General features: G+C 44.3%; 1 protein-coding gene across 1 annotated transcript; it reads right to left on the reverse strand.

Moving 5' to 3' along the window:
- Positions 1 to 51: 51 nt before the first annotated feature.
- Positions 52 to 11,547, reverse strand: e(r) (enhancer of rudimentary). Its single transcript, XM_065216831.1, has 2 exons — positions 11,258 to 11,547; positions 52 to 659 (listed from the first exon to the last, which is right to left on the reverse strand). Exons 1-2 carry the CDS (start codon positions 11,444 to 11,446, stop codon positions 537 to 539), a joined length of 312 nt encoding a protein of 103 aa, XP_065072903.1. The 5' UTR covers positions 11,447 to 11,547; the 3' UTR covers positions 52 to 536.
- Positions 11,548 to 14,261: the final 2,714 nt, after the last annotated feature.

Below are 14,261 nucleotides of genomic sequence, written 5' to 3' on the forward strand. Positions count from 1 at the left end.
CAACAGCAATGACGTTTTATTTCGGATGATTCAATAATACAGTTTTCAATCTCTCTATACGACATTTTTAGTTTTTATTTGCTTTATCATTACCTTTAATTACTGCTCATACGCTTCACAAGTAATTGCAAAAAAAAAAATTAAATTAAAATATGAAGTAAATTAAATACACAGAATTTCATCTTCTTCTTCTTGTTCCTCCGTTTTCTCTTGTTTGTCACTTCGTTTGTTTGTTGGGTCTAAATATTGAGAATGAGTTTGTTCTGTCCGTTTGTCCGTCTTTCTTCAGTTATTTGCAAGTCAAGTTTTATGAGGCATTTATTAAAACTCGATCGTGTTGATTACATTAGGTTTTGACTCGTAAATCAAGTGATATACTACTGTATGGTAGGTAAGGATTAGAGCTTCCGTTTGCACCGGTAGATGGCGCAAAGACTGGACTTCGAAGGGAGAACGAGAAAGTACAAGGTAGTAAAATATTAGAAAATTTCCCTCGAAGTATGCCGAGGGTGAAGGGGGCGGGGGCTTCGGTACTCTTAGTCGGTGGTCCCTGCGGCTTGCCTCAGCAGCACGTAAATCTTCTCCTTGATCCACTCCTTGTTGTACGGGGCGTACGTGTTGGTTGACTTTTGATACACGAGGCAGCTCAGATCCGCTAGCTGGAACGAATGAATGGGAGAAAATACGGAAACAAATTAGAAGGATTGCACACTTTCGATCATATCTACACTCCCGATCAGAAGTTCCCCGGCCATTGGCATAACCTTGAGGATTGCTTATCTGCAACCAGGTCCCAGGGCTTGTCTGTATCTTTGCATTTTGAAAGATGCACACTAGTGATGCCAGTTGTGATGCAGCGGACCAAAAATTTGTTGGAATTTAATTAATTGTGTAGTTTAGAATTGAGGGGGTTAGAAGGAATGGGGTGTAAGTGACTTTGAGCGATTCCCTTCATTGACTTTCTTTTTTGATAGCCACAGCTTTATAAACAGATGTTCGCTATTTCTGCCACATAGTTTGAAAGGTGAGGTTCTCATCTAGCATCCAGAATGGCACACGAATCCAGGAATGTGTTTCAAAGTCACTTACACCCCTTTCCTTCTAACCCCCTCAATTATGATTTTAACTATGAATTGTTTTTCTACATAATTGAGTCTAATGGCTGCAAAAATTATTTATTTATTTGGTTCAAAACTTTTGGAATGCGGCATCACACAGGTGCTACCTTTGAATTTGGCTTGATCGAGTGGCGATTTCTTTTCTTTAGATCGGATTATTGGCAAGAGGTGGCTAATAGCTGAAGCGAGTTTAAAACAACCACGACAAGATTGTTCATTGAAATGGTGGAATCGGAATACGAAGACTCGGAAGATACGCTCAGTGATTCAAGTTAACTAGGGCCCTCATGGAGACACCCTTGACGAAATAACTCTAGGAGTTAAAAGTCAAGTAAATGTTAATGCCTATCCTCAGCCTAGAACATCCCAGATTTCAGAGCTTTCTCTAACGACGAGGATGATGCTTTCCCAGGATTCGTCTAGTTAGTATCATAATAATATACCATCGCGCTATTGTCAAACTCTGTGATGTTAAAATCAACTAACAACTTCCTTTACTTTTCACCAATCTCGATCATTATTAACAGGTAAATATTCATTTTATTCAATTAGCATATTATACTGTCATTATCATGGCAACTAATTCATGTAGGCATATTCAATTGACCTGCATTGGGTTATTATTTTGCATGCAATGATATGGGAAAAGGGGGGACTCACGATTCAGCATGGAGAGTGATCACGATGATCCACTCACATTCTGGGATGTGGCCTTGAAACTTAAGAAAATCTACACTTCCGATCATAAGTTTGGGGTCACCTCCAAACTTGTTTTCCTTGCGCCATTTGAAAGGTATTGAATTAAACTTACTTCGTAAATAAATGGCTCAAATTATTTTTCAGATTTTGTATACTAAAAGTTTACCTTGATTGATGATCACCAAATTGAAATATTGTCAATATCGATGTATTGACGTTAATGTAGAATATATTGTCAATATACGCAATCGTGTAGGGTACACTAAAGTGCCGATAGAACTCTTATTCAATACCCAACGGGCTCCAGTTGTAAAAATTTGGTGAAAAATTAATGAAATAGGGTAGAGCACTACTTCGGCCTAATCGCCCATTTTGGGCCTATCGAGCAGAAAACATCAAATAAATCCATTGTTTCAGAGTTAACAAGTCAATTATGCGTTTGGTACGATACTTTAGTCTAAAAGCTACCAACCGAAGTCCATGATATGAATGTTTACACCCATTTTTCTCAAAAAACCATTTTTATCTTCATCCGATTCAATGACGTTTTAATCCGTTAGGCCGAATTTAGAATCCGTAGGCCGAGTTTGATTGATTGATTTCTTTATTATAGAGACTTTCAGCCGTTGGCTGGTTCGTCTCTGAAAAGATAGTGTGGGGTCCAGAAGGGACCTCATCTAGTTACAAAGTTTTTTTTTTCCTTTTTTATCATGTTAGGAGGTCTATAAGGGGCCTCCTCTAGTTAAATACTGAGGCTGTCAATGTGCTGTCTTTCTTCGGAGTTTTGGTTGTTAAGTTGCTGAGGATCTTGCTTTGGTTTGAGATGTTGGGTGATAAGAGAAAGTCCATTTGTATTGCGGTGGTCGGGTTTTTTGCAGGTTTCATATTTAGTCGAAGAAGCCGGCCTCGCGGAGGAAGCCCATTAATGCTGTGATTCTAGTCGGGTCGTTACTCAGTGCATCCTTAATGCTGCCCGGTATGCCGTACAGCACTCGTGAGCCTTCGTATTGAGTACAGTGGCAGATTATGTGTTCCACTGAACAGTTGGTGCGGCAGAGCTCACAAAATTTCCGGAACGGGCCAATTTCCGAATGTACGCCTTCTGACTGAGGCAATACTGATCGTTCTTCTTCTCTACCTGTATTCCAACGAACTGTTGAACATCTCCAAGTTGGGTTAGGTCGAATTCGGCTCCCAAGCGCCTGAAAATCTCATCGTACTCCTGCTGACTTGAACTTGCGACCAACATGTCATCGACATACAGCAATATGAATGTCGCTTTCTGACCTCGATGACGCACATACAAACAGGGGTCTGCATCAGACGGCTTGAATCCCATTTGTCGTAGAACACTATCGATTTTCTGGTTCCACATCCTTGCCGATTGTCGAAGGCCGTATATGCTCTTCTTCAACAAGCAAACTGTACTACTCATCGTAGATTTCACTCCAGGAGGCACTCACCGTTGAGATACGCGGTCTTGACATCTATATGTTTCACTATCATACCTCTCCTAGCTGCGATAGTAAGTAGTGTCCGAAAGGTTACCTGCTTCGCAACGGGAGCAAATATTTCATCGAAATCCGTACCGTAGACTTGGGTGAATCCCTGGGCAACGAGACGTGCTTTATAACGAATCACGTTCCCGTCCTCGTCATACTTACGTTTGAACACCCAGCGGCATCCTACGATTTTCCTTCCAGGTGGTGCATCGGTTTCCTCCCAGGTTTGATTTTTCCGAAGCGATTCCAGTTCATCCAATATTGCTTGAATCCACTGCATCTTTTCAGATCCACTGACAGCCTCCTGATAAGAACGTGGTTCGCCAGACAACTCCTTCACGGGACCGTTAACCTGATAACGCTGTGACGGAACTCCAAAGTTACTACGCCGCGACCGACGCATTTCGCCGTCCGGCAGCTCCTCCTGTTCCTCGTCTCCACGGTAAAATGAACTTGCTTCAAATCCTTCGAAATCTTCTCCATCTGCATCTTCATATTCACTCAATACACTTCCATTTTCATCATCAATTTCAGGGCCAACTTCATTCTGCACCGTTAGTGGGAACTCAACGACACTATCTGATTCCTCCGAAGCCTGGTTTGTCGGACGGAAAATCTCCAACTGCTCCTGCTTCAGAAATCTTACATCCCTGCTTATGACGACCTTGTCCGTTTTCAAATCAATCATTCGGTACCCCTTATGCTGCGAAGAGTACCCGATGAATGTCATCCGTACGGTTTTTGGTTCCAGCTTGGTGCGTTTTTCCGAAGGAACTAGAACACACGCCTGCGAACCGAACACGTGAAGATTCTCCAAATCTGGCTTCTTCTTGAAAACGGTCTCGAAAGGAGTTGTATCTCTGACCCTTGTCGGAAGTATGTTCTGCAAATAGTTGGCAGTATTAACAGCTTCCGCCCAATATTTCTTGCCCATGTTGGCATCGAGCAGCATGCATCTGTCCATCTCCACAAGCGCCCGATTTTTGCGCTCCGATACACCGTTCTACTGTGGTGTATACGCCGTAGTGAACTGCTGGAATATTCCCTCTTGTGCACAGAACGCTTGCAACGAATTAGCCTTATACTCCCCTCCTTGATCCGAGCGAAGCACCTTCGGTGGCCTTCCGAACTGCGTTTTGGCCATCCACACGAAGCGTTTGAAGCAATCTTCCGTCTCAGACTTTTTGCGAAGGCAAAAAATCCAGCTGTAGCGACTGAAATCATCTATAAATGATACGAAATAACGGCACCCTCCCGGCGTTGGAGTATTCATAGGCCCACACACGTCGCTGTGGATGATATCAAGCACTGCGGTCGACTTTTGCTCTGCCTGTTTGGGAAACGGAAGCCTCGCCATCTTCCCCTTCAAGCAGCACTCACACACCGCACGGATACCACAAGGTTGGATACGGATACCGTTCGCTAATCCACTTCTCTCCATTTCCAGTATGGCCTCTGGGTCACGGTGTCCCAATCTTCGGTGCCATTCATGGATGCACAACGGGTTGTGGCTCTTCGCTACCGCCAATGTTGGCTTGCTCACCAGTCTCAGTAAATACAAGCCACCGACAAGCACAGCCTTCATTATCCACTTCCGCTGCTGTTCGCCCTTCGCGAGAGATAGTACAACCAGAAGCAGAAAAGCTCACCTCAGCTCCCTTCCTGATCAAGCAACCAACGGATATCAAATTGGCCTTCATCTCTGGAACGTAAAGTACCTGTACCTTGGTACCTTGGCCCTCAACGAGGCAAGAGATCCGGCACGTTCCTTCGCCTTCCACCGGACACTTGCGGCCGTCAGCCACCACCACAACACTAGGTGTTTCCAATCTTCCTACTTTTGCAAATTCTCCCACGCACTTTTCGCTGACGTTGTGTTCCGGATGAGTGCATGTTGGGTCTCTTCCACCAACAATCCGATCGTCGCTCTTGCCTTTTGGTCTCCCGCTTTCCAAGCAGCAACTTCCGCAGCATTCCCGGCACGTTCACTCGTCGCAACAATCGCTGCTGGTGGATCTCCTGGGTTCACATATTTCCACAGGTCTTTCCTTACCAGCAGTAGCTCGACAGTGAATTTCCAGCTGCCATAGTTCTGGTTGTTTATCTTCGGAATTCCTAGGCGCTCCATTTTAACCACACATTAGCACACAAATGTTCGCACTTTTACTTTGCTGAGTCCATAACCTCTTGAAATAAAAAACACACGATGTGTACTGTTACCACAGACAAACAGACGTAACTCTTTGAAAAACTTGTTCTTGAAAACATAGTATCTCAAAACATATAACCTCAGCAACGACATCTCTCTGGCTTCTCGCGGAAAACAAACTTGCTCACTAACTCGTAAACAATATTGCATAAAAGTTCTATAGAATATATAGAAACGTCAAAGTGATCCGATGCCAGCGCTGCGGCGAGTAGTTCGCGGAACTGATAATATTCAAATCAACCGTTAAATGCATGAACGAAGATACACAATGAAGAGTTACGTCTGTTTGTCTGTGCTGTTACGCAGTCAATCAACTAATAAAAATGTATTTCCTGTTCCTGTTACAAAACGCTCTCGTTTCACTTTCGACTTTATTCTCGACGGTTGTCACACTGCGTGGTTGCCGCTCTGCGAATACGTGTTGCCAGTTTCAGCGTAAGGTATACGCCATCAATTTTTTCAGGTCCCCTGATGGAACCTCCTTGGTGAACAGTTGGGCTCGTCTTCCAGAAGCCGCTAGATGATCCGCCTCCGTATTACCACGAATGCCGCAGTGGCCCGGAATCCATACAAATGTAGTGTTTCTGGGGGCATATCGCTGAATGGCTTGGATCCATGACTGCTTAATAGAGTCTGAGTTTTAGGGCTAAAACTACACTTGCGGAGTCCGTAAATACGGCAAACGGCTTGTTTGAGGGAGTGGTAGCAGCAATAAAAACAGAGACCGCTTCTGCCGACAATATAGTGTACTGGTCTGGAAGTCGATGAAGTACGGACATTTGGGGGCCCGTGATGCCGATGCCAACCCATTCACGGGAAACCGATCCATCGGAGTAACGGATAGTGTGGTTGCAGTATCTGGTTCTCTGGAGTTCCGCGACGGATCTCACAAGTGCCGTAGAGTTAGATCCTGCCTTGAACTTCTTCTTTATCGCCAAGTCGATAATTGGCCCGGGCAGGTTCCAATCTCTGGTTCCACACCAATGTAAGCTAGACTGGCGGTGGCTGAAAGGAGTTGTTTGGCCTCGGTAAGGAGGAAAACTCCTTCATCTGAGCCACCTGCCTTCTCCGCGAAGCTAATTGATCGGTTACAGATGGTCTGAGTAACTAGAAGGTTGAATGGTAGTACTCTACTTTCCACGCAAGCTGCAATTGCAGGCGTGGATGGTAGTAGGCCGGATGAGATATGGATTGCTTGGTGGTATGTAGAGGCTAGTTTCGTAATAAGTTGTTCGCGAGCGAGACAGGTAACTTCGATTTCATAAAGGAGACGTGATTCTAAAATTGTTCTAGCAACTCGAAGACGAATGGGCCGGTTACTGTCTGGGTGTCGACCTGCGATGGATCGTAGCAGATTAAGACGTGTCTTGCAGGCGTTCTTGACTTCGTCGAAGTGAGCAGAAAAGGTCAAATATCGGTCAATTCGAACTCCGAGGATACGGGCTGACCTCCTGATGGAAATAGCTGTACCATTGATACAGATGGGAGTGTTAAGGACGGCATGATGGTGAGAGCAGATGTGCACTAGTGTGCATTTTTTGACTGAGAGTTGGAAGCCAGTAAGTGATGTCCACGGGGAGACTGCCCTTGTGGCAGCGCCCATCTTTCTACGTAGGGCCTTTATGGTTTTGTGAGTGATCAGGAGGATAATGTGTATGTAAAGATGTAAGGATGTAAATTTCCTTAGGAAGGTTAACGAAAACTCCATTCATACAAATTAAGAAAAGGGTGACCGCGATAACCGAACCCTGTCTCCTCTCGGAATGTTGCGGAACGGTGGTTTGCCAAGAAATTCTTCACGAAATGCATCAGGTGCCCGCCAAGGCCCCAATCAGCCATTTGTCGGATGACATCTGGCATCCAAGCTCTATTATATGCTTTTGCTATGTCTAAAGCTGCCAGTTCGACGTGGTGTCCGCTCGAGGTAGCGTCATCAAGGGCTTGGGCAAGTGTGGCGAAGTACGTGTTTGTACCGTGTCCTGGACGAAAAGCGTGTTGACGGTGGTCAAGTAGGTCCCTGGATTCTAGAAAGTTCATCAGTCGTGTATTTACCATCCTTTCCACGATTTTGGAGGCACAGCATGTGAGGGAGATCGGCCTGAAATCACTAGCTTGTCTGCCTGGCTTTCCTTGCTTGAGGATCGGGACCACGAGACTGTGCTTCCTATCCTGAGGCAGGGAGTTGTGCAGAGTAGGCCAAGTTTGGGGTCAAGAAGCTGTGTTATATTTTTAACAATATCTCAACAATGTGTTTCTTGAATTCATTTCTGCTAAAAGATCCTGACCAAGTCACGCCCCTTCCACATGTCCTTCGACGGTTTCGTGAATATCGTACGCCTGTGTCAGGGGATGTTCGTGAAATGTTTCATCAAGTGCGGATGAAACCCAAAGACCACACGGCGAATGAGAACGACTCAAATTTGAGTTTAGTTCACTCATAATCGCCAAAAGTGCAGGAACTCAGCGATGAGTAAATTTGCCTCATGTTTTCCCAGGTTTTTCCAGGGAACAAATCCCGTATTTGAGAAAAGTAAAGATTGGATTCACTCAGTCTATTGGTACTACTCCGAGACTGAATAAAATTTTCGTCACTTTCCTCAATTTCCACAGGAAACCATGAGACAAATTTTACTCATCGCTGAGTTCCTGCACTTTTGGCGATTATGAGTGAACTAAACTCAAATTTGAGTCGTTCTCATTCGCCGTGCAGCATTGCCAGCGATTCCTGTGGGATGATGACGTTCTCGGAGAAGGTCCTTCGACGTACGTGATGGAGGTGATGACGTTCGGGACCAGCTGTTCACCTAGCAGTGCACAGTACGTTATTCTTTGGTGGAAGCAATGGAAATATTTACCTTATACGACAAAACCCAGGTAATCATGACGTTTGATTATTGAAAACAATTTGAATAGAGAAAAGAGCCTACTTCTGTCATGATTACCTGAGATTTGTCAAATAATGTAAATATTTACACCGATTGCATCGAATAATGAAGCTAAATGCAGAACGATTCAGGAGTCTATTTCCAGAAGCGGTGGAGACGATATGCAAAGGAACGTATGTGGACAGCAGTGTCAGCAGTGCTCAGCAGTGTCGAATCTGAAGCAGAGGCGGTAAAGCTCGCGCAAAATGTGCGTAACATACATGCAGAAGGTGGGTGCGAAATCCGAGAATGCGTTGCGTTGCGTGTGTAACGGAGTAATTCGTAGATTGCATACTGGCAACATTCTGATTGCTTAAGGAAAACTATTTGGGAGTGAATAGTTCTCCAATCAAAGTTCAGAACAGGAAAAGCATGACAATTGCCATTGCTGGCCAAGCCCGTCTTCTCCGTTACGGGGAAAGGAAGGATATTGTTAATGTAGCATATGCAGCCGAAAACTATGAAAGCGAACGCACGCACAAAACAGAGAGCAAACTTCAGACACATCCGTATCCGAAGGGGTTCGAAACTGCACTCACAAGGCGGGTTCGAAATCCGAGGATGGCTGTCAAACTCTAAGAAAGTAATAGAATCCATGGGCTAGCAGAGAGCTCCTGAAAAGGATCTAAACAAGACCGGAGAGCTGGCGACCGAGAAAGTTCTAGGGATGTGGTGGAATATGATCAGCGACAGGAGCTGTTATCCGGAGAGCAAGTTCCCACGAAGCGGGAAGTTTTGCGAATTCTCAAGTCAGTCTACGATCCGCTAGGACTTCTTGCCAACGTATTGATGTACCTGAAGGTTTTGCTGCAAGAGATCTGGCGCTCTAACATTGGTTGGGACGAGCCGATACCTGACCAGCAGCTGGAAAAGTGGAGAACATGGCTCAGCGTATTGAACAAGGTGAATACAGTTTCCGTTCCTCGGTGCTATCGCCCGATGACCACTTCGTCCAGTGAGTTCAACGAAATTCAACTGCACGTCTTCGTAGACGCGAGCGAGAATGGCTACAAGCAGCGGTGAGGAACCCGGTTGGCGAAGTCTATAGGAGAAACCCATCGCATTGGAATCCGAAAACGGTTCTTCTGGTCCGACTCAAGGGACGTGCTTTGCCGATCACAGGAGGTACAGCAACCAGGTACCGGTACCAGATTTGGCAAAATTTTGGAAATCACTGAACAGTCAGAGTGGCTCTGGGTGCCAACAAAGCAGAACGTGGCCAATGATGGCACTAAGTGGCAGCGGACTCTCGACCTATCACCATCAAGCCGTTGGTTCAAGGGACCAGCATTTCTGTGGGGACAGCGGAGTGCTTGGCCTGTTCAGCCGACAAACCATGGAGAAACCACCACCGAGATGAACGTTTCGGTCAACCGTACACGTAGCCGACGAACCCGTTCTTAACTTCGCTAAATACTCCAACTGGCGTAAACTTCTATAGGTTTCCGCGTACGTTCTCCGATTCTTGAAAAACCTTCGAGCTAGACTACAGCGCTAGACTACCACCATCTACCGGAATCCTCAATCAGTCGGAGCTATTTGAAGCGGAATGTTCCATTTACCGACAAGCCCAGCTAGAAACGTTCGGTGAGGAAGTATTATTGCTGATCTGTCACAAGGAGGCAAGCGAGAACAAGGCGATTCCTATTCCTAAAAGTAGTTCACTCTACAAACTTTCGCCGTTCCTTGATGACTACGGAGTACTTCGCATGCTAGGCAAAACTGCCGCCTGTCAATTCATCGATTCATACGACGCTCGTTGTACAATTCAAGACCAACAATTGAAATGGCCTTAACTCCATTTTGTAAATAAACCTTGTAAGGCCATTTTCTCGCGAACCTCGACTACTTCGGACCAATGCAAGTCGTCGTTGGTAGACGGAAATTGCACATTCTCTCAACACTAGCTCCTGCATTATGGCAATACGGAACTTCGTGGCCAGAAGAGGTTCTCCTTTGGAATTCTTCAGCGACAGGAGAACGAATTTCGTCGGTGCCAAGCTCCCGCTAACCGAAGCGTTCCGGTCCCTCGATCAAAATAAGCTTATATAGGAATTCTTGAAACCAGATACCAAGTGGACCTTCTTGCCTCCGAGCAGTCCGCACATGGGTGGAAGCTGGGAGAGACTGGTGCGGTCAGTGAAGAAAATTCTGAACAATATGCAACTTCCAAGATCTCCCACCGATGAAGTCCTGCGGAACAGCTTGCTGGAGGTAGAGAATGTTATTAACTCGCGCCCCTTACCTACGTTCCAATTGAAGACGCCGGGAGTGAAGCACTAACGCCCAATTACTAACGCCCGCTGATTCAGAAAGACATTAAAATTCTTTAATGATTTTGAAACACCAAAATGATTCGGGTAAGAGCTTTTAATTAGCATAAGAAAAGTTCAATGTTTCCACTATACTATATATTTGGTTGAACATCTGTCAACATTTTCAGTAATTTTTAATAAATTGAAATTTTAGCCGCCGAAACTCTAGTATAAATTAAAACCTATTATTGCAGCTAAATTTGGTTTATCCCAACATAATTTCAAATTCACATAGGTAACTTTTACGCGTCCATGTCGTATGAACTTCTGCGATTCACCTGAGGATAGACCGCGAGCCATAGATTGATAAACGCTGGTCCAGGGAAAGACCCTTACCTAAAAGAAATGAGTCGGTCGCCTTATAAAATTGAAACATAAAGGCACCCAGGGTCTTTTGCTCCCAGCACGCCCCAGTCCAAGTCCAAGCATCGTTATCTCATTCCACTCTTCCTCAATTCACTCCCACCTGATCCCACACATTCTCTCTCACCTGATCGACGAAATCGAACAACTGGCTGATGTCGTACGTGATGGTCGGTGTGTTCGGATTGCGCCTCTTCAGATGTTCCTCGTAGATTTTACACACCCCCTCCATGCACTCGTTCACGCTTTCGTAGTCGCTGTAGGTTCGAGTTTCCGGATTCCGGCCCGGCTGCACCAGCAGAATGGTATGCGACATCTTCTTTCCTCCTCAACGCTATCGTACAAATTGAACACTGGTCAGTTCCACTTTCTTCGCGGAATGGAAATGTATAAGATCCCTAAAATGAAAACGAAGAACATAAAGTCAATCGGAACCGGTCAATAATCCTTCCAGAAGCCATCGATCTTAGGTTAGGAGTCGGCCGCCGTCGAATTAGTATCAACAAAACAAAAATGGAGCACCACCGTCGCTGTCGTCGTCGCCGCAACTTGCCTGAAGTTTTTTTTTTTCCCTTTTGTCGGCTTTTCCGCTGCTCTCCAGCGGATGAATACTGGTCTACTTGGCTAATTCTACGGACGCACTGGCTAACCAGATAGTTTACTTCCGATTAAAATGCCAATTTGCGGCTTCTTTCGAAAATTTTGATCGCGTAAAACTAAATTGTATGGAACTTGTTCGGCTAGTGCGCTGTTAACTTTTTTTTGTACGTTTGACAGAAAAAAAACACGACGAGACAGTTAGCGAAAATGAGTGATCGACGCTAGCGACGCCATGGTGTGCGTTATTCGGCGTAGAACTAAATGCACTCATTTGGTTGGTTCGTGTCATTATGAACTGGCATGTAAATCGAGACATGCTGGTTGAGAAATCGTTCACGGCGGTAAAGCTCCAACTGGGATTAAGTTTTAATTTGGAACTTTCTGACGAGTATTCAGTGTACCTTTTACATTGTTTTTTCTTTTAATTCTACTACTATTGTATCACTTTCACTTTCACTAATTCGAATTCAAAAAATGTTAGGGCAGGTTCGTGATTTCCGTTCAAATTTAACCGGTGAGGAAATCCAATGTGCACTGTAACTATGCTGAGCCAACACAGCAAAAAAAAATGTAATATCGATCAACGTAATTCAAGCTGATGTATGAAATAATGATGTAATAGCAAAAAGCAGATACAATATAACATCAATGGATGTAATTTTGTTCGCAAAATCGATGTACATCGTACAATGTGATATTACACAACCGATGGATTGACCTGGTTGCAGCAGTTTCGATGTAATATTCAACAACTTTTTTTGCTGTGAACAATCAATACGAAACTAACGATTACAAATTGGCTCACTACGCAATGAAAATTTGACAGATAAAATGGGGGTTTAGTGGAATTTCCTATGTTTCGAGGGGTGAATCGATGAGCTTGGGACCGAAGATAGTACCAGAGCTGAGCCAAAAAGTTGAGCTCGTTTCTTCGGGACCTTCTGGTCTTAAGGTATTAGTACACGAGACAAATATTTGTCTTAATTTGACAGATACATTAAATGTATCTGTCAAATTAAGACATATTTGTCTCGTGTACTAATACCTTTAGAGTTACCTCTATGGTTGAGCATAGACTAAAGGGCTGAACACAATGATAGCGGCATAGCGGCAATCACAAATTTTCCAATACACTGAAATCCGTTTGACAACCCACAATGAGCGCGTTGCAGCAAAAGCCGAGGCAAAAGCGGCATTGTACTAAAACGCGTTTTTTTTTTCAACATTTTGGAAAAACGCGATACGGTTCAGCGGCAGCCTGAGAAGTGCTGAACGTTTTCAGTTGATTTTTTTTTTTGTAATTTTTAGCTAACCAGAACCTTCAAGACGTGAACCAAATAATCATCCCAGGTCGTAGTATGTAATCAGAACCATGCATCCGGACATATTTCGGGTACCCCCGGGGAACTGGTCAGATTCTTCTTGAACCAACACACACACATGTGACACATCAAATTAACTGTTAATTCAAAAATAAGATCATTGGAGGCCATATTAAGTACTGAAGACTACGTTAGCCAGATCCGGACATGTTCCGGTACCCTCGGGGAAGTGAACCTACACCCTCATGCGACACACAAATGAGATCATTGGTGGCCACATTAAGTACTCAGTACCACACGTTGTACCAGACCAGTACCAGATCAAAATATGTTCCGAATACCCCCGGAGAAGTGAAACTTGAACCTACTACCTGACACACCAAACTATATGAGAAATCAAACATAAGAACATTGGTGACCACATTCAGTACTCAGGACAACACTGGCCATCAGTGTTGGCAAAATCAGAACTCAATTGATATTATTCCGCTCACATGCTCTCGCAATATCACGCGTGATATTGGAACAAAATATCATGCTTGATATTGATTTTACAAGCTCCTTTGATATTGCGACAACGTGCAAAAATCAAGCTGAGAGTTGACTCGACACAAAAATGATTCCATTGCACATCGTTTTCTTATAAAGAGAAAGTATAGTTTGCTATCTTTTTTTACTCTTCGCAGATGGCAGACACGAAGTGACTGCTACCAGCCGTTATGGAAGTTTTGGTTGAATTCGGGTGTAAAGCAAAAATCATTAAACTCAATCTTACCCGAGGGGGGCGACACATCTAAATCTCAATTCTAGATGCTCAAAAAATCTCACACTAGCGAATCAATCTTCAAAAAATCATCTTTCATTTCTCGCATCTACTTGCATCGTGCTTCATCTTTTTGCAGGAAATCTTCAAAATCGACATAAATCTTCCGTCTATCTACTCAGCGTGCGTGCAGCTAGCCACAGCAAAACACAATCTTTTCTGCATCGTAGATAGAGTCGCCCCCCTCGATCTTACCACAGTTTGTTGAGATTTGCAGTTGGTGAGTTTTGTTAGCTTGATATTCCAAGCTGCAAAATCAACCGCAGTTGTTTGCTTGTTGATTTTTGTCTACGAAAATCAAGCGTAATCTTGGGCGTTGGCTCGGGCGTTGGTGAGATTTGATTTTTTGATATTTCCCAACACTGCTGGTGTGGTATATATGTTCC

Source organism: Ochlerotatus camptorhynchus, unplaced genomic scaffold (assembly GCF_037179485.1).
Source record: "Ochlerotatus camptorhynchus isolate MF236.1 unplaced genomic scaffold, CSIRO-AGI_Acam_v1.1 ptg000067l, whole genome shotgun sequence".
NCBI classification, from domain to species: domain Eukaryota; kingdom Metazoa; phylum Arthropoda; class Insecta; order Diptera; family Culicidae; genus Ochlerotatus; species Ochlerotatus camptorhynchus.